At 41.5% G+C, this 27,762-nt stretch overlaps 1 protein-coding gene across 4 annotated transcripts in view; it reads right to left on the bottom strand.

Moving 5' to 3' along the window:
• Positions 1 to 15,024, bottom strand: part of SH3RF1 (SH3 domain containing ring finger 1) — a 150,243-nt gene extending 135,219 nt beyond the window's left edge. For 2 of the 4 annotated variants that reach the window (XM_090036222.1, XM_090036223.1), the window contains exons 1-2: positions 14,818 to 15,024; positions 12,231 to 12,725 (exon numbers count right to left, since the gene is read on the bottom strand). In XM_090036222.1, the coding sequence (XP_089892348.1) occupies positions 12,231 to 12,617 (387 nt within the window). In that variant the 5' untranslated portion in view covers positions 12,618 to 12,725; positions 14,818 to 15,024. Of the gene's footprint in view, positions 1 to 12,230; positions 12,726 to 13,309; positions 13,505 to 14,817 lie in introns of those variants that run through there. The other 2 variants (XM_090036220.1, XM_090036221.1) reach the window with 2 other exon arrangements.
• Between the last annotated feature and the right edge of the window lie 12,738 nt (positions 15,025 to 27,762).

Genomic DNA, 27,762 nt, shown 5'->3' with positions numbered 1-27,762 from the left:
GACTTGGTGGGGACTGGTTAGAATGGAAGTGCCTGAAAACAGTAGTGACCAGCCTTTTTGGCAGGTGTGCCGTAAGTTAAGCCCCCACCCTCCCCGAGTGCCACTCTGATCCCTGCACCCAAGATGCATATCTAATAGTTTGCACTGAGGTGTAACAGAATGGAGACAGGGGGACTCAAATCTCTGATGGTGCACCACTGCTGGGAGAGGCATCATCACCAAAAGCCAGGTTGTCACATGTGGGCCACAGGCTGGCCACCCCCAGTTTACTGTGCACCTCCAGGCAGTCTCCACTGGCACAGCTGCCATGGACTACTAATTGTAAATTAAAGCTAACCTTCCCCTAATAGGAGAATATCCAGTAGAGGATAACAGTGAAAACAGGGTCTGTCTTCCTTGGACATGGTAGGGGACTGTACATACACTAATGCAGTCTAGGTGAATTAGGCCCTATATTTCTTATATAATACCTCATCTATATTACAAACACCGGTTTATATTGTTTTCACATTCAACTGATAGAGAAATCCAGAAAGCGAAAAGCATAAATACTGAAAAGTATGCATCCATTTTTAGAAAAAATCCATTCAGAAAATATCACTTCTACATTTTCAAGTACAAGTACATTTCAGGGAAACACTCTGAACTTTGTTTTATTTCTTAGGTTTAGAAGCTTTTTTTTTGTTTTTTGTTTTTTTTGTTTGTTTTTTTTTACAGAACCTATGCTTTAACCCAAGTTGTATTTCAAAGGATACCTTTTAGTGACTATAAATGGTTAGACCATAGATCACGTCTTTTTCTGAAAAAATGCCAGTTCTATAATACAAAGTTTTTAACAGCATACCTACCAGGTACACAAGAAGACTATTGCACAGTAACCTAATTAGATGCACAGTAAATGTCACATATCTGCACATGCACCCCTATTAGGCTGGAACAAACTCATTTAACTCCACAGCAGGATAGTACTATCCACAGTAAACAACTCCACAGCAGCGCACATGTAGATGCTGCACTGCCTGGCTAGAGCATGACGGTGCTTCAGTGCAGTGGCTGTCTGCTGGATAGCTCCATACTGAAGCATCCGCTTACTCCAGCCAGCCTCTGCCCATCGCATTAAGCTGGGGAGAGCAGCCCTTGGCTAGCAGGCTGACCCTCTGGGCCCCCTGCCAGCTAGGGCTGTTCAGGCCTAGCTCAAGAAGCTGCGGTCCCAGGCGCATGTGAAGATAAGCTCTGGAGTTTATTCAAGTGCGTTAATATGCACATGTAGACATGCCTGCTAAGTCATTAGTTAAGGACCAGAATCTTTACCTATCCTATCATCAAAAATCCAGAATAGAAGTTAAACAACATGTTGATAAAGTCCATTGCCACGTTTGCTACCACTAGAGAAAAAGTTGTCTGCAGGCATGTTAATTTAATGAGGTTATGGAACTGTGTTAAGTTAAACCTCTTTTCAAAATAGCTTAACTTTATTGGTATGGATAGACCTTAACAAGCTACTTTAAAGATAGGTCCTTACAGCTATCTAGATAGCAAGATATATCTAGTGCAAGCAAAAAAAAGAGAAAAAGAGAAAGCTTGTTATATTATGGAGCTTTTATTTAAATCAACACAGAAAGAAAGTACAAAGTTGTCCAATAGTTGGAGTTAGTTTTTTTTAATTCAAACATCTAATGTAGATACCTGATTTACATTCAGAGGCATTGCCTTTGTCTTTCCTGTGCTTATTTAAAAACAGGCTTCTAGAACAGCTATGCCCTACATATGCCAAGTCAGATACTCATCTGACAGTTTTTAGGCTTCCTTGATTTAGAAAAATCTTTACAATGCAGTCTAAATTTTTCAGCTTTTCTAAATCTAATAGTATAAAGGGAATTATATTAACAGCTAAACAATCAAGTTCGCATATGATGATGAATAACTGAGAACTATTATTTCAAATTATTTAACTATTGATGCTCTTACAGCTTTACTCAAACAAGATGACCAGCTTCCTTCCCTTTATTTCAGTAACTTAAGTCTCACAGGACTGAATAGTTTTTTTGTCCTACAGCAAAGTATTTCACAGAGGCATACTCTCTTTTGTCAATTCGTGGTTCACAAAACCTCTAAAAAACTGGTTTTAGTCCTTGAAAAAACTGTTAATGCACAGGTATATTTTGAACCTCTTTAGGGGACTGTGAGAAATGGGACCTGAAGGGTGTGTCATGGGGTTTTTTTTTTTCTGAACAGAAAACACAATCAGAGCAGAGTATGGTGACCTCACCTGTAAGAAATGAATCAGTGACATGGAACAAAGGTGATTTCCCTTACAAAGGAACAACACAGGTTCAGAAAACTGCTTCAGTGCTCTTGAATGCTTCAAGTATCTGCAGTCCAATGGAAATCATTACTATCCTGGGCTTTGCTGTTGTTCTTTATTTATTTTTAGCTGCTGATGAAAAAAAATAAAAAATCTGCAGCATGACACACTTCAACTCAAAGACGAAAAGAAAAATCAACGTATTAATTTTATCCTGAATATTATTCAAATGTTGACCTTTGATCAAAATGTATTTATGTTCAACAAATATATTCCCAGTTGGAAATTATAAAACAATACTTCATAAATATACATAAGCAATGAAACCAACATATTGTCCCCGAACTCTCTGAAGAATCACATGCATTTGAAAGGTGCAAAGGGCAAACTTAAACACACTTCCTATCAGAGTTAGTGTATCAAAACATACCCAGCCCATTTTTAAAGATATATTCAACCTTTTAGGTTACCAGCACTTTTGCAATCATTATTATTAATACTTTAAGTGAAAAACTCTTATGGCTGTTTTGGAAACAGTTGCAGGTGCATACTGGTTCAATTTTTGGACTATACAAGTATCTCTACTATGGATAGTAACAATTAAGTGTAGCAGATTGGGAACACAGGACTGGAACAAAGAATTAGTTCACTTAAATATTTCTAAAAAGTATTAATATTTCCAAAATAATCTGACTTCGAACAACACAATGTATGTTGCAGTGATAAGCTGTTTGGGTACGTGGAACAGTGCCTTTTATGCTCTACAGGAGAGGAGTCAAACCCATGTGTGCCTCCGAGCTAGATCCAGACAGCAGGGCTCCTCAAGGGCCAAATCTGAACCACATGGAGCTTCCCAGGCAGAACTGACCCAGTAGCAGTGTGGGGGTTAACACAGCCATATTTTCCCCCACCCCATCAGTAACATACATCCCCGGGGGGCTTCTTAGCTGGGAATCTGGCAGCAAACCCAACCTGTTGATCCAGTCCCTGAATTCCTCATGCCTCTGGGAACCCTGTAGACTGACTGAAAAGGTTCCATGGGCTGGATCTGGCCTGCAGGCCATGTGTTTGACATCCCTATTCTACAGTATTTCAAGTTTACTATTTAGAATCTAGTATGCTCAAAGAATAGGCCTAGACAGTACCGCAGCTTCTATAACCTTCCTGAGAAATTATAATCAATAAGTCCTTTTTTAAAGATATCTGCGTTTTGTCACAGAGAGGAGATATATTTGATTTTTTTTCGTAGGAGAACCTTACAAAAAAATTACTCATGTTGAATAGCTGAAATTCGTTAAGCCATAGTGCTGGTATGTACAACCACTGTGGATATGCATACACCTCATGGACACAAACTTAAATGTCTAACTGGTTGTATCTGACCAGTATGCAGCATGCCTCAATTATTGGCGACACACTTGGGAGAAAGGAGTGAACTGAGGAAGGAGGTGTGGGGGCAGGTCATACAATGTACAAACAGACAACATATCTTAAAGAGTAAGGTAAGCACCTGGATCTTCTACTTCAAGTGACTGTCCATTTCTACACACTCAGGCCAGACACAGGCCTGGACAGAAAGCAGGCCTGAAAATGGTAAGTTTTATTATCATTATCGTTGTTATATCAGATGAAGGGGCAAAAATTCAAGTTCACCTAAGGCCACCAGGAGTCTAGGTATGGTGCTACACATTGTACTGCAAGTAACTTCAAAGTAATGACCAGCCCATTTGGAGGCGGAAGGAGGAGACTAGCAACTGAAGTAACAGCTTGCTGAATACAACCTCTAATCTAGAGGCTTCAAGAGTTGCAAAACAATGTAAATGTGCCGACAGAGCTCTAAGTTGGCTCTTTCCAGATGTCTAGCCTGGATATGCAAGTGCTGCCTGAGCTCTAGTGGAGCCCACCAATAACCATACAAAGTTCCATCTTACAGAGATCCAGTTTGGGGCCTGAGTGGTTATTGCCATCCAGCTCATACTTGCATCCTCTCCATTACTGCTGCAGGAGCCTCAGAGATGACCAGGTCAGACACATCTTATGTGCAAAATTACTCTATCCCAGGAGAAGAGGGCTGGTATTTCTTGTCTACTTTATTTGACTCCGCAGACCACCATTGACAGAATGTTTGCTGACTCACCATAACTGCATTGTTTACAGTGGATCCCAACCTTTTTAGACCACAGACTGGAAGTGGCTGCGGACCGGCAAACTGCAGTCTGGAAGTGACCGGCATACTGCAGTGTGGCAGCCAACCCTTTTTTTATACTTGATACAAGAAGGGTTGGCTGCCACTCCACAGCCAACCGGTCACTTCCGGTCTGGCAGCTTCCTGTGGACCGGCAGCCAACCCTTCAAATCCTGGTACCCAGCCGCAGCTTGGGGGCTGGAAGCCTCTGGGCTAAAACACTTTCTCCCCACATTGAGGCCAAGTTAAGTCCTTGATTTTTCCCATGGGGATAGAAAGAGCTGGGTCTACCCTCTTGAAAGTACTAGAAGCCATGAAGTTGTGAAGTGCCTGAGGAAACCTCACAACTAGAGAGGAGGAAGAGGGCATCAGTAGGATGTTACACATCTGTCAGCTGGATCATGGTCTTGTTCTGGGAACAGACAAACCATGGGATAGTCTTGGGTGCCAAGGCCATCAGTAAGGGCAGAAAGAAACTGGGTGAGAGAAGCTTTTGTGATGTGAAGCTGAAGGAGGGGGAATAAGATTTTTAGAGTAAACAAATCAGCCCATGCAAAGGAAGTACAGTTAAAATGATAGAAAGTTCTTTGACTGCAAAAAGATGCCCATTTCTGCAGCTGCTTTATTGTCTGGAAATTTCCAGCTGGCTCTTCTTTGCAGTTTTTCCCCAAGGCTACATGCCGGGGTAAAGAGGAAAGAAGAGGCTTTGCCTTGGTCCTAGTTTGCTAGATATGGTGGTAGGTCTCCCCTGCACAGTTCTGGGTTGGTCTGAGAAGAGGTCCCAAGTGGCCCCAGTTTTACTTATCTGTTTACTTTTGCAGCTGTTTCTCCCTACTGCATATAAATATAAAAGAAAAAAGTAACAAACAACAAGAAAAGGCTAGACACTACACACAAATTACACTGGCTCAATAACTTCATTGACTGGTGTTTTACTAGTCTGTCTATCCAAGTATTTCTAATGATGCCTAAGTTTTATGGTAATAAAAGAAAACCTAATTTAACAACTGCCCCCCACCACAGAAATGTTTAAACTGTAACTTTTAAACTTTTTTTTTGACTATGCATTTTCTAAATAATCAAAGTTTGTCTGTAGAACAGAAACGTGTGCCACACTTAACAATTTATTACACTTGCCTTTAAAAAAAAAAGTACTATTCCATTTCAGAATGAACTATTTCCTGTTCCAATGAAGACTAAAATGAGAAAAAAAACCAGCAAGGCATACTAGAAATATTTCAGTGAAGATGGTTAAGATGTGGGTTTTTTCAGGTAGGAGTATCTTTCCAATGATACATAAAAGAACAATTTAATTAACAGGAAATGGCATGTTGCATTTTTTAGCATCACATACATAGTTTGTTATTTTCAAACAAAACAGTCTATTTTTGACATCATTATACATTTTAAAGTCACATATAAAACTTAATTATCGTCTCTATGAATGGTTTACACCAATAATTAATCTTATTTCAAAAGTAGTGCTAGCATGCAGTTAATATGAATAAAACCTTCCTGAACTAGCAGCATCATTCACAGTATATATTCGCTCTATTAATTTTTAAAGCATATCAATATCACACTAATATTCCAGTCAGACATATATTTCTTTAGCAAAGGATAATGAAGTACCAGATTCCAGCCATTAAAAAAGAAGAAAAAGTCTCTCTCTCTCCTTGTATTTATCTTATTTACTACTGATTGTCCAAAAGCAATGTGAAATCTCTCCAACAATTTAACACTAGCCACAGGACCATCCTTGGCACAGGAAACATACTATCAAGAGTTCCCTAATGCAATCAGCAAATCACACTGAGATTTAATTTGACTATCAAAAGTGGCTTCTACTATGGTAGTACCTAGTGGCCCAAATTGATACTGGAGCTCCACTGTAGGAAGCACTATGCATATTTGCAAAGTAAGAGGCAATCCCTATTCTAAAGAGCATACAATTTAAAGAGAGAGTCAAACAAATTAAGTATTATTGTTTGCAGATGGGAAACAGAGGCACAAAGGAACCTGAATGACTTTGTGCAAGGTTATAAAAGGAAGTCTACGGCGGAGCCAGGAGTTGAACCTAGATGTTTTGAATCCCAATCTAGTGTTCAAGTGCCAAAACTATTCTTCCTGTTTTGCCTTGCTTACAGTAAATTATTTAGAAGTCACAATGCAAGAGACAATTAGTTTTCCTACTAGAGATATAATTTCCACTGAAGTCCTATCAAACAAGATACAAAACTGTTATACAGAAATAGTTAAAATGCTACTTTCCTCAACCTCAAAAACTTGAAACTACATAGCCAGAAACCTTATGTGAAAAAACAGTATTTGGTAGATTTAAAAGAGTATGCAAGGCAGAAAAAACAGCATATGTATAAGGCCCACAGAGCTTCCACAGATTTGTACTCATTCCTGAATGTTAACATGCCTCTCTGTCCCAGCCTTTTTAAATCACAGCATCAGACACACCACCTCACAAAACAGTCTAAGGAACTATACAGAACAAAAATTAAAAATTTAATCTGCAGTACTGAGCCCCTGCAAGCATTTTCTAATTTATGATCATCTGTGTCACCTTAATTCTGCCTCCTTGCAGATTCAAAATGTACACTGACATGGAGGTCCCAAGGGAGGAAAATAGCCTGTGACCTTTTAAAGGGAAGACTACATTAAAACGCATACAGTCTCCCAGAATTAAAGTTGTATAGACCAGTGGTCTCCAAACTTTTTTGACCACGCACCCCTACAGTAAAAAAATTTTGAGCACGCACCCCCAATATATGTATATTTATATCAATATAAATAGAAGTTCTAATATTTTCTTTCCGCACCCCAATGGATCGTCTTGCACACCCACTGAGGTGCACACACTCCATTTTGGAGACCACTGATATAAACCACTGAAAACCTGACATTTTCTAATTTCAAGCACCTGACTTTGGAGCCTTAATTGTTGATGTCTTTTTGTGGATGATTTTCTGGATAATTGTTAAAGAACTAAAACAAAGACATTTATTTCATACAACTGCAATCTTCCCCTTTCAGAATCATGTATCATCATCAGGGTTTGACTTCTGAACCATCAGCTCAGACATCTACCACAAGACTAAATGCATTAACTGAAAGCATGAGAAAGCTGATATCCCTAGGGTTCAGGAGGCAAAAGGAAAGTGGCCGTTAGTGTCAAGTCCTAATGGTCAGGGGAGTCCAGCCTGGTCCAATTCTTTCTTCCTCACCTTCTAGAATATGGAGGAGCTTCTGGCCTTTATGGTAGCCTCACCAAAGGGAATAAGATGATGGACCATACAACATTAAGTCCATAGAAGATGGTTGGAAGGGGGAGCCTGAATGCACTCTCCTCTTCTCTCCTGTCACTGTTTCTGTATCTCCCAGAATTTCCATATATCATGAACTACTAGTTTTGGTGGTGGTATAGACTCAGTGCTTTATAATGCATTACATTACTATTTTCCTTAAGAATGCAAGTGAGGAGGAAAAAATCTGATCTTTACTTCATAATTCAAGCTAAACCTAATTTCATGCAACAAAAAAGGCATTTCTACGACCATGTGTGTTCTTTCTGCTCTATTTCAAAAAGCTTCTGCAAACAACTGAAGCGTTAGAGAAAAATAAGTTTCAAGAATGTCATGTAATACAACTAATTCAAGTAACATTTTTTCCTATTAGTCCTCATTATGGGTCTTGTCCCTTTTCTCCATAATATGGATATTATTACCGCTAGTCCTACACTGTCAACCAGACATCCATATATATTTAAATACAGTCAGGACCTCTTCTATTGACTGTCTGATAAATATTGTTCAAAGGCATGGGATATATATAATATGCTAGAAATAGACCACAAACATCAGTTCAGGAAAGAGTTATGGTAGGTGTTCCAAATCCTGTGATATTTAGTATTTTTCTTCAAATCCCAGAACCTGAATCAGATGAGAATCTTAGCTTTTAATTTTTCAAAGTAAGTTTCTAAGCTTCCTGTTTGCAGAGAAGAGTTTGAAAATATGAATTCTTAAAAAAAAAACTTAAAAGTTTTTGTTTGTTTTAAGTCTTGATGTCTAAGCCAGCTTCAGGATGTTTGAGAAGTGACTTTATCTTTCAACCAGTGATTTTCAACCAGGGTGTCACAAGACCCTTAGAAAGTCTAAGGACGTAAGGGACATATGTGATAAGTATGAAGTTAAGCAGATAAGGAAGGACAGGCTCAGGCTTCCCTGCCTGGGCATTCCCCTACCCCCACTGTCTGGCCTATCTGAAAGGAGGCAAGTACTGTAATTAAAGAAAATAGTTTTTGAAACAGGGTGCTGCTCAGTTCGCGAGAGTTATAGAGGAGGGCCTTGAGTCTAATAAGTGGGGGGGCGTTGAATTTTAAAGGTCTGAAAACCACTGCTTTAAACACATGAAGTTAAAGTGTATATCCAGCTAGGCTGGGCACACTCTCACAGGAATGGTTGAAACCAGAAACACCATGAAAATATGGGGGGGAAAAAAAGCATGCAACTGGGTGATGAATTATAAAGTGCACAAATTCAAGAAAGATGATTACAGAAGGTAAAAAACAACTATTTATATTCCTTCGTCAAGAGATTAGGACACATCTCTAGTTTCTTTTAGCTGCTGCTGAAGAATTTTTGTGGATAATTTTCTAGATAATTTTTAAAGGACTATAACCAAGACATTTATTATGTACAACTGAAATCTTAATTTCAGATCCAAGATGAACATAAACCCACCTATAAAACTGCAGAAAGATTTCTTAAACAAGTATGCCAACCTCCAACTACACTACAACCTTCACAATACAAACATAATTTTCAGCACATGGGGACATGCTCTCTTTTGCTTATTAGATGGTGTTTTCATGCACACATGTAAAAGGCAGTGCACACTGCAGTTAACAGTAGGGCTAGCAATTCTCCCATCAGTGACCTAGTTCAGAAACTCATGCAACAGCATATGATGCATTAACCTTTCCTGCAAATTACTGCATCTTCTAAAAAAAGAAGACATTTACTGGTTTAGTATTTCTTTAGGGTATAAGCAGAATGTTTGTGACTTGATAGCTCTGATCTAAGTTTACTTCACTTAATGTAACAGCAATAGTCACTTATTAGTTTCCCTTTAGAAAAATTCCATAGCTCAAGAAGTCTGATTCTAGCATTAATCTAGAAAAATGACTCTTTCATCACCAACCACCAGTGAGCATAACTTATTTCACTATTTTAAGAGAGACCTACTGCACTCTGCTACACAAACTATTTCATTTTCCTGTCTCTTGTCCCTTGTACTTCTAATTAAAAAAAAAAAAACCCTACAGAGTTGCTTCCTTCCCAGAACAAGCACCTGTTTTTTGTTTGGTGTTTTTTGTTGGGTTTTTTGTTGTTGTTGTTTTGGGTTTTTTTGGGGGGTGGGGGTTAGGTATGTCCTCTCAGCTCAAAAAGGAGTCTAGACTAGCAGAGGTGGGTGAAAGATTGCAGATCAACCTTTCTTTCCCCCCAAACTGAATGAGGATGTCTATGTTATGTCAACCAGACAACCTTAAAACTCTGGAAACAAGATGTGTGCAGTATATTGTAAGTGCTCAAGTCTGCCACTAATGTTCTTTCAACATCAGTTAACTGCATGAGGGAACCACATGGTCACAATTCAAATGGCACATGGTAAAACATAACTAATAAATTGAAGCAACATTCCATATGTTATCACTTTCTGGTCTGTGCAACATGTGAAACAAACATTGCACAATATCAGGGTATTGCAGAACATTTCAGTCTAAGAATATAAAAGAGGAGAATATCTAATATTAACTTTCATGGCACTTGCAATAAATCTTCGGAAAGCTATGAAAAATCACAGTACATCAATGCACTATAAGCCTCTAACTTTTCTGAAAAACTCTCTTACAAGTGCAAAGATTTAGAAAAGACTAACAGATAATGTGTAATGAAATGTCCTGATATTTTGCATTTTTGCAATGGAAGATTTTTGGTAGCTGCTTAGAAATCATAGTACATTTTCAAGATAATGAAAAAGATTATGTTTATTTCTGAAACTGGTGCCAGTTTTTTCACAATGTTGTTTAAATTTCAAATTTTATGTAAAAATGCAATATCCTCTTGGTTTTCTATTCACACCAATTCATCTACTTTTTATGGGCAATATTATATAGAGGTCATGAAACACAGTACAAGAGAATGTTATAATGCATTATTTAATGTTCTACAGAAAACTGTAGTGTAAATATTAAAACATAAGGCAGATTGCCTTCAGAGGCACACCTAAATTGATTTGAGAAATATCAGGTAAGCAGTAATTATTTAAACCTAATCAGTGCAAGGCACTGATTCCTCCCCTGGCTGCAAAGAAAACTAATAGTCATGCTGTAGAAAATTTACTTAAGGTAAAGAAAAGACATACACAATGAACACTTTAACTGTCTTCTCCAAATTCCTGAGACCATTTCTCGAAATACAATGCGTTTTTCAGAACAGGTATAGCACTTAAAATCATTAAGTCAATTTCAGTTCATACCCGGAAGCTCTGAATGTAAAAGCAACATTAAACACGCAACAAAACTTTTTCAAAGACGCTAACCTGCCCTGTCATTAGATAAAGTGGAGCTAGGTCAGTCATCTCATAAAACATTCTTCTCAATTACTAGTTCTAGGAGAAATTGTAATAAATCAAGCTATTGAAGTCTTGATTATAAGGCATGAAAAATCCTACAATCTGAACAACTGCCAAGAAGAAACAAAGGCAAAGATGCAAGCTAATGTTTAACTCTCAGGCCATAGACTTTATAAATACAAAACAACCTCAAACTTCAGTATCAGGTGGGAGATAGACATTCTCTACCAGCATAGAGTAACATAAATAAAAGACCCTGAATGCAACACCCACAAATATCTAATAGGTTTGCTACTTCAGTGTACTACACTGAACATTTTAAAGATAAAAATTTGTATTTTTTTTTTAAAGATATTAATAAAATTTGCAGGTAAAACAATCAGAGGGAAAAAAAACAGCCAACACATTAAAATACTAAAAAAATATGAGAAAACGCTGAGATCACATACCTAATTTGATATAAGGTTTTAAAAAAAATCATCAAACTGTACAATTTCAGGGCAAAATAGGAAAACTCCTATTCCCTTTAATGGGGCTGGGTGTTTATCATATCCACAATATGAGTTGCATAATATTGAAATTTTGGTAACAATTCTTGAAAAAAAAAAAAAAAAAAAATCAACAACCTAGAACAAAATTTCCAATGTTGCAGTTACAGTTATCAAGTGGAGAGCAATTTTAAATATTCTTCACAAAAGTGTTTACAATTAACAGTTATTTAATCATTTCACACCGGTGGTCTTTTTTAAGTTATTTCATTTCCTGTTCAGAATCAATGGTAATATTACAGTTAGGTTGGTTCTCTCCTCTCTCAACTATTTTAAATTAAACAAATTTGATTTTCAACAGATTTCATGTATACTATTTTTAAACATATTTACAGATAACCAGCAAGACAAATATATGAATTCTAAACCCAGTACATTATATTTATGAAAACTGATAAATATTTTTCCTTCAGAAATTTCCAACAGCTACTCCAAGCTTTTCGTTTGTTCAGTGTAAACATTTGATTACTTTTCTTGTGAAATAACTGTTTTGGAGACATAGACTGATACCTGAAACTATGTCTTATCATTTACAGTGGATACTTACCCTAACAGGGGGACTCCGTGCTTGTACTCTTTGCTGCTGTCCAACTTGAGAGCCCTGGGGGTCCTTTGAACCACAATTAACAACAGTGTTGCTCTGGACTCTTAATGAATTTGTACCACCAGTCCCACCACCAGTACCAGGTTTTCGGGGTCTCTGTTTGATGCCATCCAGTAGTCTAACCAACAAAATATTGCTAGGAAGTTCATCAACACTGCAGTCCACTAAAGTCCTGCACTCTGGGCATCGAAGCTCATTTCGAGAACTCACAATGCCAAGCAAGCAGCGTTTGCAAAAGGTGTGTTGGCAAGGCAAGACTTTTGCAGAAGCATCAAGACGTTCTAAGCAAACAGGACACTCCAACAAATCCAACAAAGCTGATTCATCCATTTTTCATCTATTTCAGCAAAAACAAGCCTTGACAAAATTCATCTCTGTTCTGAGCGCTTCAAGGGTATCAGGTTATGTCCATGCCTCTTCAGACTCTACCCTGAAAGTCTTGGGAAAAAAAGAAAAGGAGTAAAGCATTAATAATCTAGAAAAAATAATTAGCTCTTAAAAATCAACAAAAGTGTTTCCTCTGAAAAAATACTGCACGGAGAAGCATAAAAAATTAAGAGATTTCAAGTCTAATTCAACCCAAATCCTTAAAGGCATTTAGTTTGTAGATTAACTTATTATAATGGAAAGTTTCCTGTAAATTTCAAGATTTATGAAAAACAATAAAACACACAATACCACTGGTCACTACAGTGCCTGTCTTATCTGCATTACTCAGCTGCTTAGCTCAACCCTGAGGATCAATAGGAACAATAAGGTTTTTTTTAAACTGCAGTTCTGTCTGCTTTTCAATTCTAACAAGCTCCAGGTTTTCTCAGGCCATTTAAGAGTTTAAGATGTTATCCTTGGTAGAGCAGATTAATAAAAGAATTAAATATGGAAAACAAGATTAATAAATAAATGTGTGTAGCTTACAGTTTGTTTCAAATTAGTGATTAACCCTTTGTAATGAAAAGGGAACCAAAATAAGACTTCAAACCTGCAAGCTATTCTCTAGTACAACAAGGTCCCACAGAAAGTACCTAGAGCAGTGATTCTCAACCAGGGTGACACCACATCCTGGTATGCTTTGAGATCCTTTCAAGGGTGATGCTGGGTGCCACACAATATTAGCAGTGTGAGGTGTCCAAAGTTGATTCACAAGATAAACCTAGAAATTTCGAACTGGAATCCACACCATCAAAAACTTGCTTCACCATTGTGCCTTTCAAACTCCTTTGCAACAGAAGAATCATTCTAGTATTTCTTCTGTAGTAAAAAAAAAAAAAAAAAAAAAAAAAAAAGCAGCAAAGAGCTGGCACCTTCGGAGGGGTGCGTTGAGTCTAAGAAAGTTGAGAACAACACAGCTAGTGGCATTAATACATTACAGAATTAGATCTTATACAAGCTAACTCACAAAGCTTCAGGGAAGCAGAAATGAAGCACATCTTGCATTCTGTTATGGAAAGCAGCCACTCATTCACAAGCCTTAAAGTTCATTTCTTCATTAAGCAAGATGATATTTCATAAGGCTGGTAACATATTCCAGAAATACCACAGAACTATTACCAACATCATTTGATGGCAGATCTACTACTGGAATATCACCAGTGGAACACGAAGGCAATGCAGCCATTAACAGAAGCGAAGGCGGGATTCAACCAGTTTAATTTATACAGTAAGCTGCTGGAAAAAAGGAAAATGAAAACACTGGGCAGGAAGTCAGATCAAGGCTGCTCAACAGGCAAGAGCCACTTATTTCTCTCAGCATCCCTTACTGTGGGTGCACAGATAACGCATCCACAACCAGAGATTACAGGCACACGCCACGGACACCTTTTGAGGGGCAAGCTGGGGGTAGATAGCCCACAGCCCCTGATGCTCAGCGACAGGGGGGGCTTCATGTAGGACTGCTGGTAACTGCCCCTTGCCCCTCCAGGGTGGCACCTTGTAACTAGGGCTTGGCTTGAGTTCACATGGGGGCTACAAGGAGGAAGACAGGGGCTGGCAATGGGGGCAGGGGGAGTTGCACTGGAAAGAACTTGGAGGTCAGACCCTGGAGGAAGACGTGTGTGTGCTGTGCGTGTGTAGCTACATGTTTGTGTATCTATCTGTGTATTGTATATGTGTGCGTGTGTCAGGGTGTGTATCAGTGTGTGTTTCCACATGTTTGCATATCTGTGTCTTGGGTATGTATGGGGGTGTGTGTATCAGTGAGTCTCCACGTTTGTATATCTATGTCTTGTATATCTGTATGTGTGTGTATGGGGGGGTGCATCAGGGTGTGTATCAGTGTGTGTCTCCATGTGTTTGTGCGTCTGTGTCTTGTGTACCTACGTGGGGGGGGGGTGCTGCGCGCGGGCTCGCCCGCGCAGGGGGGGTGGGGGGCGGCTGCCGAAAGGCGCGAGCCCTGCCGGCCCCACGCAGGACACACGCGTGTGTAGGGCGCGCCCCGCCGAGACGGTTTGCGGAGCCAGGGGCGCGGTGCCCGGGGCAGGGGCGGGCGCCACCTCCTGCCGCCGGGGAGGGAAGGGGGGGGAAGTCGCCTCACCATCGCCGCCGCCGCGCTGCCCCCTTTGTTCCCGGGAGAAGCCGCCGCCGCCGCCGGCCGCTGCCTCGGTCCCTGCCTCGCTCGCTCGAGCCCGCAGCGAGGGGCTGACGCGGGAGGCGGCACCACAGCGCAGCGCAACGCCCCGCCGAGCGGCCGGGCCGGGCCGGGCAGAGGGGCGCCCCCGCCTCCCCCTGCGCTGGGGCCGCCCGAGCGGAAAGGCCCCGCCCCGCGGCTCCGCACCGCCTCCTCCCTGCACTCCAGGCTGCCCGGGTTGAAGGGCAGCCCCCGGGCTGGAGGCTGCGGTCTTTGGATTCGAGGCTCCCCCCTCATACTCGAGCCCCCCTCCTTGGACTCCAGGCCCCCTTTTCACGCTCGAGACCCCCTCCTTGGCCTGGGCCCCCCTCCATAACTTCTATGAATTGGGTGGCACCCCATCCAAAACAGGCTTCTGGATGACAGGGTTTGCTTCCTTGCAGAGGGGCCGGGCAGTGGGGATGGGGAAGGAGCCTGTGCTTAGCTGCATAGGCTATCAGCTTGTCTCCTAATAACATCTCTCTTGCCTCCTCATGCCTCCGGGTACCCTTCACAAGTGCTGAGGGCACCCCAAGATGCCCTGAGCCCCAGTTGAGGGTCACTGTGTTTGCCCCATGCACCTCCCTCCATAGGATGCAGGTAAGGAGGGAGCTTTCTGGAGGGCACTAATCCAAAACCTGCAAAATGCATTTCTTCAGGACCTGAGGACCATTGCGTGCCTTGCAACCTCCTGCTCCAAATCCGTGGCAGATTTCGGTGACCTGCTTTCTCTAGCACAATGTTTCTCAACTTCTTTGGTGTCAACCCCACCCCCCTTTCCATTACTTTGTGAATTAAGCAGCACCCAATTTCAAAAACTAACATATATTACAGCGCTCGCCTCTTTACAGAGGGGCCAGGCAGGGACAAGCCTGAACCTGTACTTCTTTGCTTACCCTCTTACACCTGAGGGCACCCTTCAGAGGATCTCACAGCATGCCAGAGTGCCCTGGCACCCAGGTTAAGAATCACCCCTTTACCATAAACACATAACTGGTATGCTAAAAAATCCAGACAAGATCCTATACTGCGCATACCTTGTCCTTGAAAAGTGAGGATGCATTCAAATCATATGTTCTCATAAGACAGCTAGACTACTGGAAGGCACTCGAGATACTGATGACAGCCTTGTAAGAACCCAAATAATAAAGAGAGGGAATCAGCAGAAAGGAACATTGATGGCACCAGCTGATATAGTTAGATTCTGTTTCTTCTTTATCTTTTTGAGCCAACCTGGATAAGGACAAGTGTAACACAAAGAGTTAATCCCCTTTGGCTCTGGCTGTCAAGATGAGGAAAGGAAACAGAATTATTTATTAGTGTTATTCAATTAAGTAATCCCAGAAACCTTCTGTATAATGTGTATTCTCCAACGTTCACACACTTCAGAAACACCTTGAGACTTAGAATGCTAAGCGGTGGTTTTGCAGAAAACCTGTAAAATGTATCCATCCCTGAACATAAATTATAAGGAAGGAAACAAACTTTAAACGTCATTTAAATCAAGCCACAGAAGAAAACAGCGGATATTGATGAGGAGCCTCTTTTTAGCAGGGATACAACGGAAGGAGAATGAAAGTGGTGGTATAATCCAGTAGATTTTTAGTTAAAAATAGTCTCTCATCTTGATGCAAAGAGCTGTCCTGCTATGTCTAGATTTGGGATATTAACCTATGTTTTTGTTGTTTTATTGGGTTCTTGTGGAATGTTAAATGTATTTATATGTAATTTTTGTAAATCGGGTTCCTGGAGTTACAGCCTAAAATTACTATGTATTTTATTTCACTTTTACAGAATAAAGTAGTTACCCAATGTTCACATGACTGAAAACAGCACAGTGCTTCCTGTTATATTCCTGAATATGCAATGCAATATTAAATAGCCACCAGATCTTAAATTGATTCTTTTATTATGAAACAGTGTAAATGTATGCAGTTTCTTAAAAACAAACAACTCACTAACCTTGTTTTATACAATTAGTTGAACAATAGAGTCCTTCTCCGTGACTGGGGTTCCTAGGTAACACCACAATATAAATAATACAATGGCATGAAGTTGACTAGATAAACACAATGTGCATCGAGGAATACTCTGTTTCTCAACGCAGTGCTACATCCTGCTGTACAGCCAGCACAACTAAAAATGAGGAGGATTACCAAGAAATTAAAATATTGACTTCTATTTTGTATTCCATGAGTAAACGTCCATTTTGTAATTCAGTTTCATTATCATCCATCACTTTTCCTCAAAAGCTCGCTTCAAGCTTGAATACTACCATCATACAATGGTTTTATAACGAACACAATTATTTATATGGAGTTTTGGCATATCCATTAATGCAGCAAGGATATTTACATTTAGCAAAGCTTTCTAGAGAAGTAAGGTGAATATTCAGAAATAATTGGGAATGATGATAAAGAATGTTGGGCTACTCACTTTCAAACTAAGTTTTTGAAGTATTAGTATATCATGGTATACTAGCTAAAACTACAGAAGCCTTATGCTTAAGAGCTGTCATAAAAATGTATTAATGAGCACAAGTTATAGCACAGGAATTGATTTTTTAAAAAATATACATGATGAGCTAATAGTATGTGTGTTTGTGTACAGCGCTGCCCTCTGTTGGATAAATTGTTTGACTTAGAATTGTTAGAATCAGTGGAAATAATCTCAGTTGACACCAATATAGGTAAGAGCAGAATTTGGCCCATAGTATTTATGCATGACTTAGTCTCAATAATCATCCTAAAAATTCACATGCAGCAAACAAAGCACTCCTCCCTTCCTGTCTTTGTTATTCTTATATATGAAACCTATTGACTAAGGTGTGTGTGTGTGTGTGTGTGTGTGTGTGTGTGTGTGTGTGTAACACAAAGTTTCATGAACCTCAATTCACTTCATCAGATTCAGTTAGAAAGAACAACATAGAGCAGTAGATAGAGTGAGTGATTTGCTCATACAGCAAAATTCTAAAAACTAGTTTGAATGGAAAATTGTAGAACAAGAAAATTGTGGAACTAAGACTGGTTTGTGTTAGGTATGGCTTAAAACAGGGACTATGTAGTCCTATCCCATTACCTGGATTAGCTTTTGTGATGCCTTTGTTCCTATGGATTTTTTGCATGTTTGCTTCTTCCAGCACTGTTCTTCTCTCCCCTCCTCCCTCTCCCTTTTTCCCACCTTCTATATTAAAATCTCTCACTCCACTTTATATATTGCTCTATGATGTCCTTTCATAGCATCTGATGAAGTGAACCTGAGTTCATGAAAGCTTGTGCTATATATCTCTCTCATTTAGTTAGGTCTGTAAGGTACATATCTACCCTGCTTTTTGTCTGATTTCAGACTAACATGGCTAACTACTTCATTCTGATATATGACATATATCAGTTAGGACATGGCACCAATCTATTAAAGAAGCAATTGCATGCCTGCTTAACTAGACTATTATAGCACTATAAGCCTAGATAACTCAGGGAAGCTGAGCAATAAAAGCAGAACAAAGGAACCCAGCAATAAAAGCAGAAGGTAGATATCATCCTCTTGTTGTTCAAATTGTAGAAATATGAAGTTGGACTGCTTTTAAATTCTATTAAATTTTTTTAATCTCGATGAAAATAATATTTTACACAGACAGATTTCTTTCCATTTACTAAATTGCATTTCAGAAGTTAGTATCCATATGCAGACTTTCTTCCTTTTCCAATATACACCATCTGTCTCCTGTTTTTAAACGATTACAATTGCTTTGTAATGGGATCTGTCAAATCTTTGTCCTCCAAGAATTTGCTCTTCAGAAAATTAAAGGAGGCAATGAAGTCTTATGTAGAGTTGGAAAATTGCATAGAGTAAAAGAAATGGTCCACTATTCATAATAGGATATTACTTAACTGATGCAAGTGAAGTAATATGATCAAGTGAATCTATAGCAGTTTATACGGATGGAAGGACAAATAGTATAAGCTTCAGAAAATGTGTAGCTGAAAGAGATCTTGGAAAAAGGATGAACTGAAGAGTAGTGAATATGAGAGAGGAACAAAATAGAAAAAGATTGACACAGTCCAGAACACCTTTCTACTTGTTAACTTGAAAAGGTTATGAAATGTACTGTCATTTGGAAGTATATAATGCACAAGACAAAACAAGTTTGAACGTCACTTTAATATGTAAAGGGTGAGCTCACAATTCTGGTAAAAGGACAGACAATGTGTATGGAAAGACCAAATGAGGAAACAATATATTAAAATTCATGAGTAATGGATAAGAGAGACCCAGGTCCAAGGAACCAAAAATGGGTAAAACTAATTTTAATAGGGAATTCTAGGTAAAATATCTGAGACCACAGTAGTGACTCAAAGCCAAGTTCATCATTTGCATGACAGTGTGTCACACTTCCTCTGTAGTACAATCATGTAACACAGGGCTGTCTAAGTGGCAGCCCACTGACTCCTGGGTCCCTCTCCCCCTATCACTCCTGCTATTGCTGCTGAGAACTCTGGCCTCTTGGTCGCTCCTCCTGCTTCTGCTTTTTGCCTCTGCCCTGAACATAAGGCAACACAACCTGTGGGACCCAGAAGATCTGAGGGAAGCAGGTAGCCCGTGCTACAAGAGGTCTAGAGGCCCACAGCCTGCACAGTTCATGACCCATAGCTGTAATGTTCAGAAGTTGTAATGAAAGGCTTCAGGTCCTATCAGAATGCTTCCATGCAAAGGGTTAGAGTCTTAGAGGAGACATACGTCTGAATTTCTTCATTGTAGGTTAAAGCCTGAGCTTGCTTTAACAGTGCTCTGAACTGAATATGATTATATTAAAATAAAAAATATTTTATGTTTTAGGTTACACATCTTTTTTGTGTATCATTCAGGTAATATTTTTGTTAAAATGGAACTGCCTATGTAACCTCAGTCATGCATAGACAAAGTAATTTCTTTGCAAAATGATTCCTCATAATACAGTGGAAATGATCTCCTTCTGATAGCTAAAGGTCAGGCAAAACTCCCACTGACTTCAATAAAACAGAATTTCACCCTGGGTGCCCATACTGATATAATTGAATGTACATCAGCCACTTTTAAAGGCGTGTATGATGAAGTATGGCCAGTTCTTCTGTGGTCCCTGGTGGGGGTGGATAAGGATGCTCTTCAGTGATTTAATTCCTTTCTCATTAAAGAGATTTGAGACGGTAGTGTCAGATAATCGCTTTTCCTGCTATGTCTATGCTGCAGTAACTGCTGTGACTTCAGCCTAACCAGTTAGCTTTGGTGCAGCTGGCATCTTAGCCACTGTAGCACAGGACTCAGTATTGGCTAACTTCCTGATGACTTGCCTGGCATCTCAGGAGTGAGATTTGCAGCTTGTTCTGTGCTGCTGTGGTTAAACTGCTACCATCATCTAAGCAAGCTAGTTAAAGCTAAGCAGGCTGTGCTTATGCAAGCTGCAGTCTCAGACTACAGTAGTGACATACTCCTAAGGCTTTCTCACATTCTATACCACAGAGTCATGCTGTCACTCCTCTGCTATTGTGTATGAGAGACTGCAGGAGTGTTGGAGAAGAAAGGTACACATACGTTTCTGATATGCTGCCAGTATCCAGTTTTAGCTCTTTATTTTGTCCAGGCAAAAAATGCTGAGGTGATTATGGCATTAGCCATTTTATTAATTGGTGTTCTCTTATTTCCTGGAATTAGGGAGATTTATGGGGGAGGATTGTGTTTGTATGTTGATGGACCAGTTGCTGCTATAAGCTGCTGTTACATGCTGATATGAAGGTGGACTTATAAATTTGTAGTGTACATGCATTAAAAAGCTGATGCTTTGGTAATAATTTATAGTGCTTGTGAAGGATTATACAGAAGTATAATTTGATGTGGTATTAAAGAACAGGCTGTTAGATGTTCAAAACATGGAGGCTGTAAAAATTAAAACAAAAGTTTGAGGCCAGGTGCATTGCCATGAACAAGATGTGTGTGCATGGGATAAAGATATTAAAGATTTATAGCTGTAATAACAGAGTTTTAGTTTGGACCATCTCTAACACAAAGTGCCTTTCACATGGCTTCCAAATCAATTTTCTATAATACTTTAAGGGAGTGCAAAGTCTCTGACATGGGTACAAAGGAGCAGTTAAGCTGGGCTTCCCCCCAACCATTTGTTTTACTGTGTAGATTTAAACTGTGATACTGGACAGGGAGGCATAAATAAAGAGGTTTCTTGTTGTGTAACAACTCTCCTCCATTAGGTAGAGACTTCTTGTACTTGGATGAGTGACATTATGTTGGCATCATAAAGAGACTAAATAGGGATAACTAGTGCTGTCTTTTTCCCAAACAGTAGCATGTTTTGGAACATTACAGGTAAGTTTTACCATTGGAGCAGAAATCAGAGCTTGGTATCTTCTTCATGCGAAGGATACATAAATCCCATTTCCTTGGAAGGAGATGGTAATAAGTTGCAACCAGAAAACTCCCTTTTGAAACAACATGTAAAGCTAAGCTGCTCTCTCCAGCAGTAGACCTGCATCTCTCTCCAGAAATCACACAAAACTCCTGATAAGTCTTTAAAACACTTTATTGTGCAGTTTCTCCTCTTCACACTCAGGGAAACCCCAACGGTTTCCTCGGTGTCTGACCTACAAAAGGTGGCTGGGCATTTACCTTCCTTCTGTGAAGCTGCTTCCAGCACAAAGGAAGCTCAGCAAATACTATGGTCCCTAACAAAGAAGAGTGTTTTTAACCCACATAATACCCTTAACAATTCTGAGGACTATTACTGTATGAGTCTTGGGTGCATATACTCCACAGCATACAGGGCATTAGTGCTTTTTGCCCTCTGTCTAGCAACAAAGTTCAGTATCAGAGTTTTACTATTCCAGTACTTTCAGTAAATCAGATCATGTTAGGTCAAGGGTTTTCAAGCTTTTTTAATAAGTGTATCCATGGCGGCTTGATGTGGGGGGTGAGGGGGACGCAGCCAGATGCGGAGCAGTGGCAGTAGGGGAAGAGGGGGTGGCAGTAGCGGCTGCTGCATGTGAACTTTCCCCTCCCCTTGCATCCAGCAGGCCAGGTAGTGCCTGTGCAGCCCACAGAGGGCCGTTGCTGCCCTCACCACACCTGGCCCTGGTCCTGGGAGGTGGCAGCATGGGGTGGTGGGTGGCTGTGCTCCATCCTTGCCCACCCACACATATCCCTTAGTGCCTTCCCAAGTACCCTCAGGGGTACGCATACCCCTGGTTGACAACCCCTGCTTTAGGTCATCTAACTTCCCATCTTAACCTATATGCATGTATTTTCAAATACTTTAGTTGATGGATTAAAACATCATGCAAGAAGATTAGATCTGTTCCAAAGTCCATGTCTCATCTTCATTTTATATATATATATATGTATGTTATAGTCAACAGATTTTGCTTGTGTGAAATAACTGTTAAGCTGTATAGTACCATAAAATGCTGATAGGGTATCTTTCTCCATACTATACTTGGATGTTGCTTATAGCAAGTCCTATATGAGTATCTGGGTTATTACAAGCCATTATAGAATTTTAATTTTGTGGCTAAGGACAGATGTTCAAAAAGCCCAAGCCTGAATTGAGTCAATCTTCGCAGATTAGTTTAACCTGCAGAGAGTGAATCAGTTTCCAAGTGGACAGACATTCCCTTTCTATTCAGGAAATGCAGACACATGCCTGCAGCGGCTCAAGCCAAGACCCTGGGGGTGCTAGAGAAGCCCTCCCTTCCACTGGGGAGCTGAGCTGAGGAGGGGGGCATTGCCCCCGCAAAGCAGCTCCCTGACAGCTGGGAGCAATCCAGGGACACAGGGCTGCCCAGCCCCAGAGGGGAATTCTTCCCCTGCCTCCCTCTCCCCCACCACCATGGGCCCAGAAGGGGGACCCTGTTCAGTGCTGGGGAGGGAGGGTTCTTCTCCTTTTTCCCTCCCTGTGGTGGGGTGGGGAGCAGGGCTCTGTGAGGCTGCCTCCTCTGCTCCCTACTGCCTTCTGTTTCCCTGCAGAAGCCAGCACTGGACGTCGCCTCTGCAAGTGTGGACCTGCAGGTATGCAGCACAGAGCCTCTGCTCTAGGTGCGAGAAGTGCAGCCTTGCACAGTCTGCCCGGCTGCTTCTAACCCCAGGGCTCCATGCCACATGCCTGCAGCTCCACACTTGCAGAGGGAAGCCCTGGGCTGAACTCTGCAGGGAAGCAGTGGGCAGGGCTCCCTCCACTCCCAGCAGTGTGGGGACCTGCACAGGCAGCAGGGAGTGGGAGAGGCAGCAGGCTCCAGTGTGGGGCTTCCCCTGCTGCAAGTGGTAGAGCTGCAGGCATGGGGAGCAGAACCCCAGTGATAAGGCAGGCTCTGCTCCCTCCCCCTAAGCCCAGTGCAGGCCACCTGCGCTAGGCACGAGTACCCTGACCTCCCTGCCTTCTCTGCTGCCAGGCAGTGGGGGTGCATGACATAGGGGCACCCCCCACCCTCACACACACAGGGAGGAAGAGGAAGAGTCCCCATCCAGGGCCACACAGAATCCCCGTCCTGGAGGGGAAAGAGTCTCCACGAGAACAGAACAGAGTGACCCTCCCCACCCTGTGAGACAACCAACCCAGTATGGCCCCATTAAGGTGAAGAGGCAGGGAGAAGGGTTAATTCCTCCCTCCATCCCTTCCCTACAGCTGGGGTCTGCCACCTCCAAGGGCCACCGCTGCAGCCTCCTCCCTTCTGTTCCCTGGCAGACAGGCTGACCCCAGCTGGGATGGGGGAAAGAGGGGAAGGAGTAAAGAATTAACTCCCTCCCTGCCCACGTGGCCTTAATGAGGCCATGCTGACCGGTGTCTCCACTAGGGCCAGGCTAGACAGCAGAGGGGCAGAGTCTACCCTGCAGCTGGAGCAGAGAGCTCTGCCCAGCCCAGCCCAGAGAGCATGTTGGGACGCTGGGGGAGTCTGGTTTAACTTAAATCAGGGAGGGGTCTGGGTCAAACATTGCATAAACTGGTTTGAGCCAAATCAGTTAAGTCTGATACTACATTCAACCAGGTTTATCTCAGACTGGTTTTGGCCATTTTGAAACTGGTTTATGTCCATTGAATGTCTGTTCTGTTACAGGCTTAAACCAGTTTCTGATCACTTAAACCAGTTTGTGTGTAATGTCTGTCCCTTGCCCAAGTCACAGTTGTTGCTGGAAGAGACTTGCAGGGGGTTAGGGAAGGAAAAGAGAAAACTTCAACTTTTTTTTTTTTTTTGAAAGGATGCTAAGCCAGTTTTTAGCTTCTGTAGGCTTAATGATTACAGTGGGCAATAAGCAGAATATGAGCCAGTAGTGTGCCTTGTTACAAGGAAGGCTAATGGCATACTGGGCTGCATTGGTAGGTGTGTTCCCAGTAGGTCAAAGGAAGTGATTATTCCCCCCTATTCAGCACTGTTGAGGCCACATCTGGAGTACTGTGTTCAGTTTTGGGCTCCCCACTACAAAAAGGATGTGGAGAAATTGGAGAGAGTCCAGTGGAGGGCAACGAAAATGGTGAGGGGCCTGGGGGCACATGACATAAGTTATGAGAACAGGCTGAGGGGATGGGGCTTATTTAGTTTAGAAAAGAGAAGACCGAGGTAGGATTCAATAGCAGCTTTCAACTACCGGAAGGGGAGTTCGAAAGAGGATGGAGTTAGACCATTCTTAGTGGTGGCAGGTGACAGAACAAGGAGGAACAGTATCAAGTTGCAGCAAGGGAAGTTTAGGTTAGATATAAGGAAGAATTTTCTTGCTAGGAGAGTAGTAAAATACTGGAACAGATAACCCAGAGAGGTTGTAGACTCTTCATCCTTGGAGGTTTTGAAGACTCAGCTAGATAAAGCTTTTGCTGGGATGATCTAGTTGGGGATGGTCCTGTTTTGAGCAGGAGGTTGGACTAGATAACCTCCTGAGATCCCTTCAAACCTAATTTTCTATAATTCTATGACTTTGGAATATGGTATTTTCCTCCTAAAACTGTATGTAGTGATGGGGTCTTTGACAATGCTATTCAATTATCAACACATTGAATTTTCAAACATCTCAGCTGCCCAGGGCTGCGCGAAACAGCTGTTTCATTTCAGTTTTGGATTCGGCCATTTCGGAGGACACTAATTCATTTTGATGTTTCAGATCAGTGTTCCGTTTCAATTCGGCCGAATCTGTTTTGGAGTTTCGACTCCGATTCGAAGATTCGGATCAACTGGGGAGAGGCAGGCACAGCCAGGTGGCTGCAGGTTCTCCTTTGGCTCCTCTGGCTGTGGTTGCCTCTGCCCCACCAGGGAGAGCTGCAGGAGAAGCCCCCATGGCTGGCCTGCCCAGCCCCAGCCTCCCCTAGCCCTAACCTCCTGGCACTTAAAGCAAAAAAAAAAAGCCCCGCTCTAAAAAAACAAACAAAAACAGCTCACTGGCTGCATCAGCAGTGGTCAGGGCCTCTGAGGGCTCATGGCAGAGCTCCCCTGCCCCCTCATGCAGCACAGGCCAGCAGGGATGGGCCCCCCAGCCTGGCACCCACATGGCAGCCATTACATTGCACAGGTGCAGCATGTCTTGGCAGGGGACTATGTGCTGCCCAGAAGATGGGCTGCTGGGGCTGAGCAGTGCCAGACTCCGGCTAACAGGTGGAGCTGCCCCAGCTTCTAGACAGTGAGTTACAAGCTCTCAGAGGTCCCGATCACTGCTGCTACAGCCAGAGTGAGGGGGGTTTTTTTTCTTTTTTGCCCGGAGGCTGGGGCTGGGCAGGGTAGCCACAGGGGTCTCCCTCAGCTCCTCCAGCTGTGCCTGCCTCTGACCTGGCAGGGGGAACCATGGGAGAAACCCTCCCAGCACTTTAAAAGGAGGACTACAGGGCTGTGCCAGATCATTCCCAGGGGCCACCTCCAAAATGTTTCAGATGGTTTTGTTTCTTTTGTTTCAGAGCCTTCCATTTAGTTTTGGATTTGGTGTTTCAGGGTACTGGACCTCTCTTCATGGGTTTTGTTTCAACTTAGATCCAGCAGTCTGTTAGTTCTTTATATTACATTTGTGGAAGATCTATACAGATATGCAGGAAAACACAGTCCCTGTCAAGAATATGCATTTTATAAAAATAAAAATGGGGAAAGGGATGTGGCATACCAGGCAAGTGGGTAGAGTTGCAACAACTGAAACAGACTTGGATGGCATGTACATTTTAAAAACGTAAAAACAAAAACTGGGAAAACATGGGACACATCCACATCTGTGGGGAAAAAAAGACAACTTTGTATTTCACCAATATGATTGACCAAAGGTTTTCATTAGTTAAAAACTAGAAATTTGTGGGCAGATCTACGTATGCACTTTACTGCACAATAAACTAATTTTCTGCACAGCAAAGTGTCACCATCTAAAAATTCACAGCAATTAGGCCAGTGTAGACTAATTTACTGCTCCATCAGATAGCCCCATCAGACACAAGTACCATCCAATGCAGGGGCGGGCAATCATTTTGGACAAAGGGCCACTTGCTGAGTTTTAGCGAGCCATTGAGGGCCACATGACAGGCAGGCCAGGGCAGATAAATATTAATTTTCTACATTTTCTAGGGGCTCCGCAGGCTGGATAGAATGGCTTGGTGGGCTGCATCCGGCTCCCGGGCCACATTTTGCCCACCCCTGATCCAATGGCAGAGTAAATTACTGTGTTTAAACACACATATAGACAGTGATGTCTGGATTAGTTTACACTGGCTCAAATTGTGCCAGAGTTTATTCAGACACATTAATTTCATGTGTAGACATGCCCCGTCTCACTTAATATTAAATCCAGTGTGAAGATACCCCTTAAAGTGCCTGGAATTACTTTTTATAGTATTTTGTAAGCCTTTTGCTCAGAACATTTAATTTCTAGCTAACTTACGTGGCTTTCATCACCCTAGCATTTGATTATCCAGCCATTATGAGGTAGGAAAGGATTATCTTTATTTTATACCTGAGAAAATTAGACACAATGTATATTAAGTGATATATCCAAGCTGCATAGGAGGATTGACTCCAGATCTTTCATGTCTAGTCTTGTTCTCTAGCCATTAGAACAGTGATTTGCAACTACTGTGCTACAGCACTCAGGGGTACCTTGAAACCTTTTTAGGGGCTGCAGGGTGCCATGCAATGTTAGCACTGTTAGGTGTGCAAACATGAGTGACAAAATGAACCCAGAGATTTCAAATAAGAATCCATAGTGTTAAAAACGTTCTGACCTGTTTGGGTCAGAAGAATTGCAACAGAAGAATTGCTCTATTGTTTTTCTGTAGCCAAAAATTGAGTGAAAATTAAAAGCTGGCACTTTCTGAGGGGTGCTTTGAGAACCACTGCATTAGAACTTAAGTTCTTAAATATCTGGGGGTGGGAGAAGGTATGACCACCAACCTTCCTTAGATGTCAGAGTTTTCTTTGTTGGAGGATAACAGTATGGAAAAGTTTGAGAACTACTACCCTGGACAATCCCTTCCCTCTTGATTTGACCATTAGAATCAAAAGAAGTAACAGGTGAACAGGTGCTAGCTCACAAAAAGACAATATTCCCCTACCATACCATGATCACTCATGGATAAGCCAGCCAAACAAAAGGAAGAAAGAGGAAACAGATATAGCATTACTTTCAGCAACTTCCCTTCTTATTTTCACAGGAATTTGAACAAGCAGATCCAGTGTTTTTACCATAAAGAGAATTACGTAGCACTACACGTGGTAGCTTTAGTGGAAACTCTAGACCTCCTGGACAATAATAAAGGGACAGGCTGTAATTTATTTTTGGCGCTTTTATTTTTAGTTTCCAAAGGATTTTGCAGGACTCTGAAGAACCCTGAGGCTGCTTATTACAATTCCTGTGACACAAACCCATGTGTGCTGCTGCAGT

This window comes from Crocodylus siamensis, chromosome 2 (genome assembly GCF_052110815.1).
Source record: "Crocodylus siamensis isolate JL-2025a chromosome 2, ASM5211081v1, whole genome shotgun sequence".
NCBI classification, from domain to species: Eukaryota; Metazoa; Chordata; order Crocodylia; family Crocodylidae; genus Crocodylus; species Crocodylus siamensis.
Note: the sequence above shows the minus strand (reverse complement) of the source record. Positions and strands in the feature narration are given on the sequence as shown.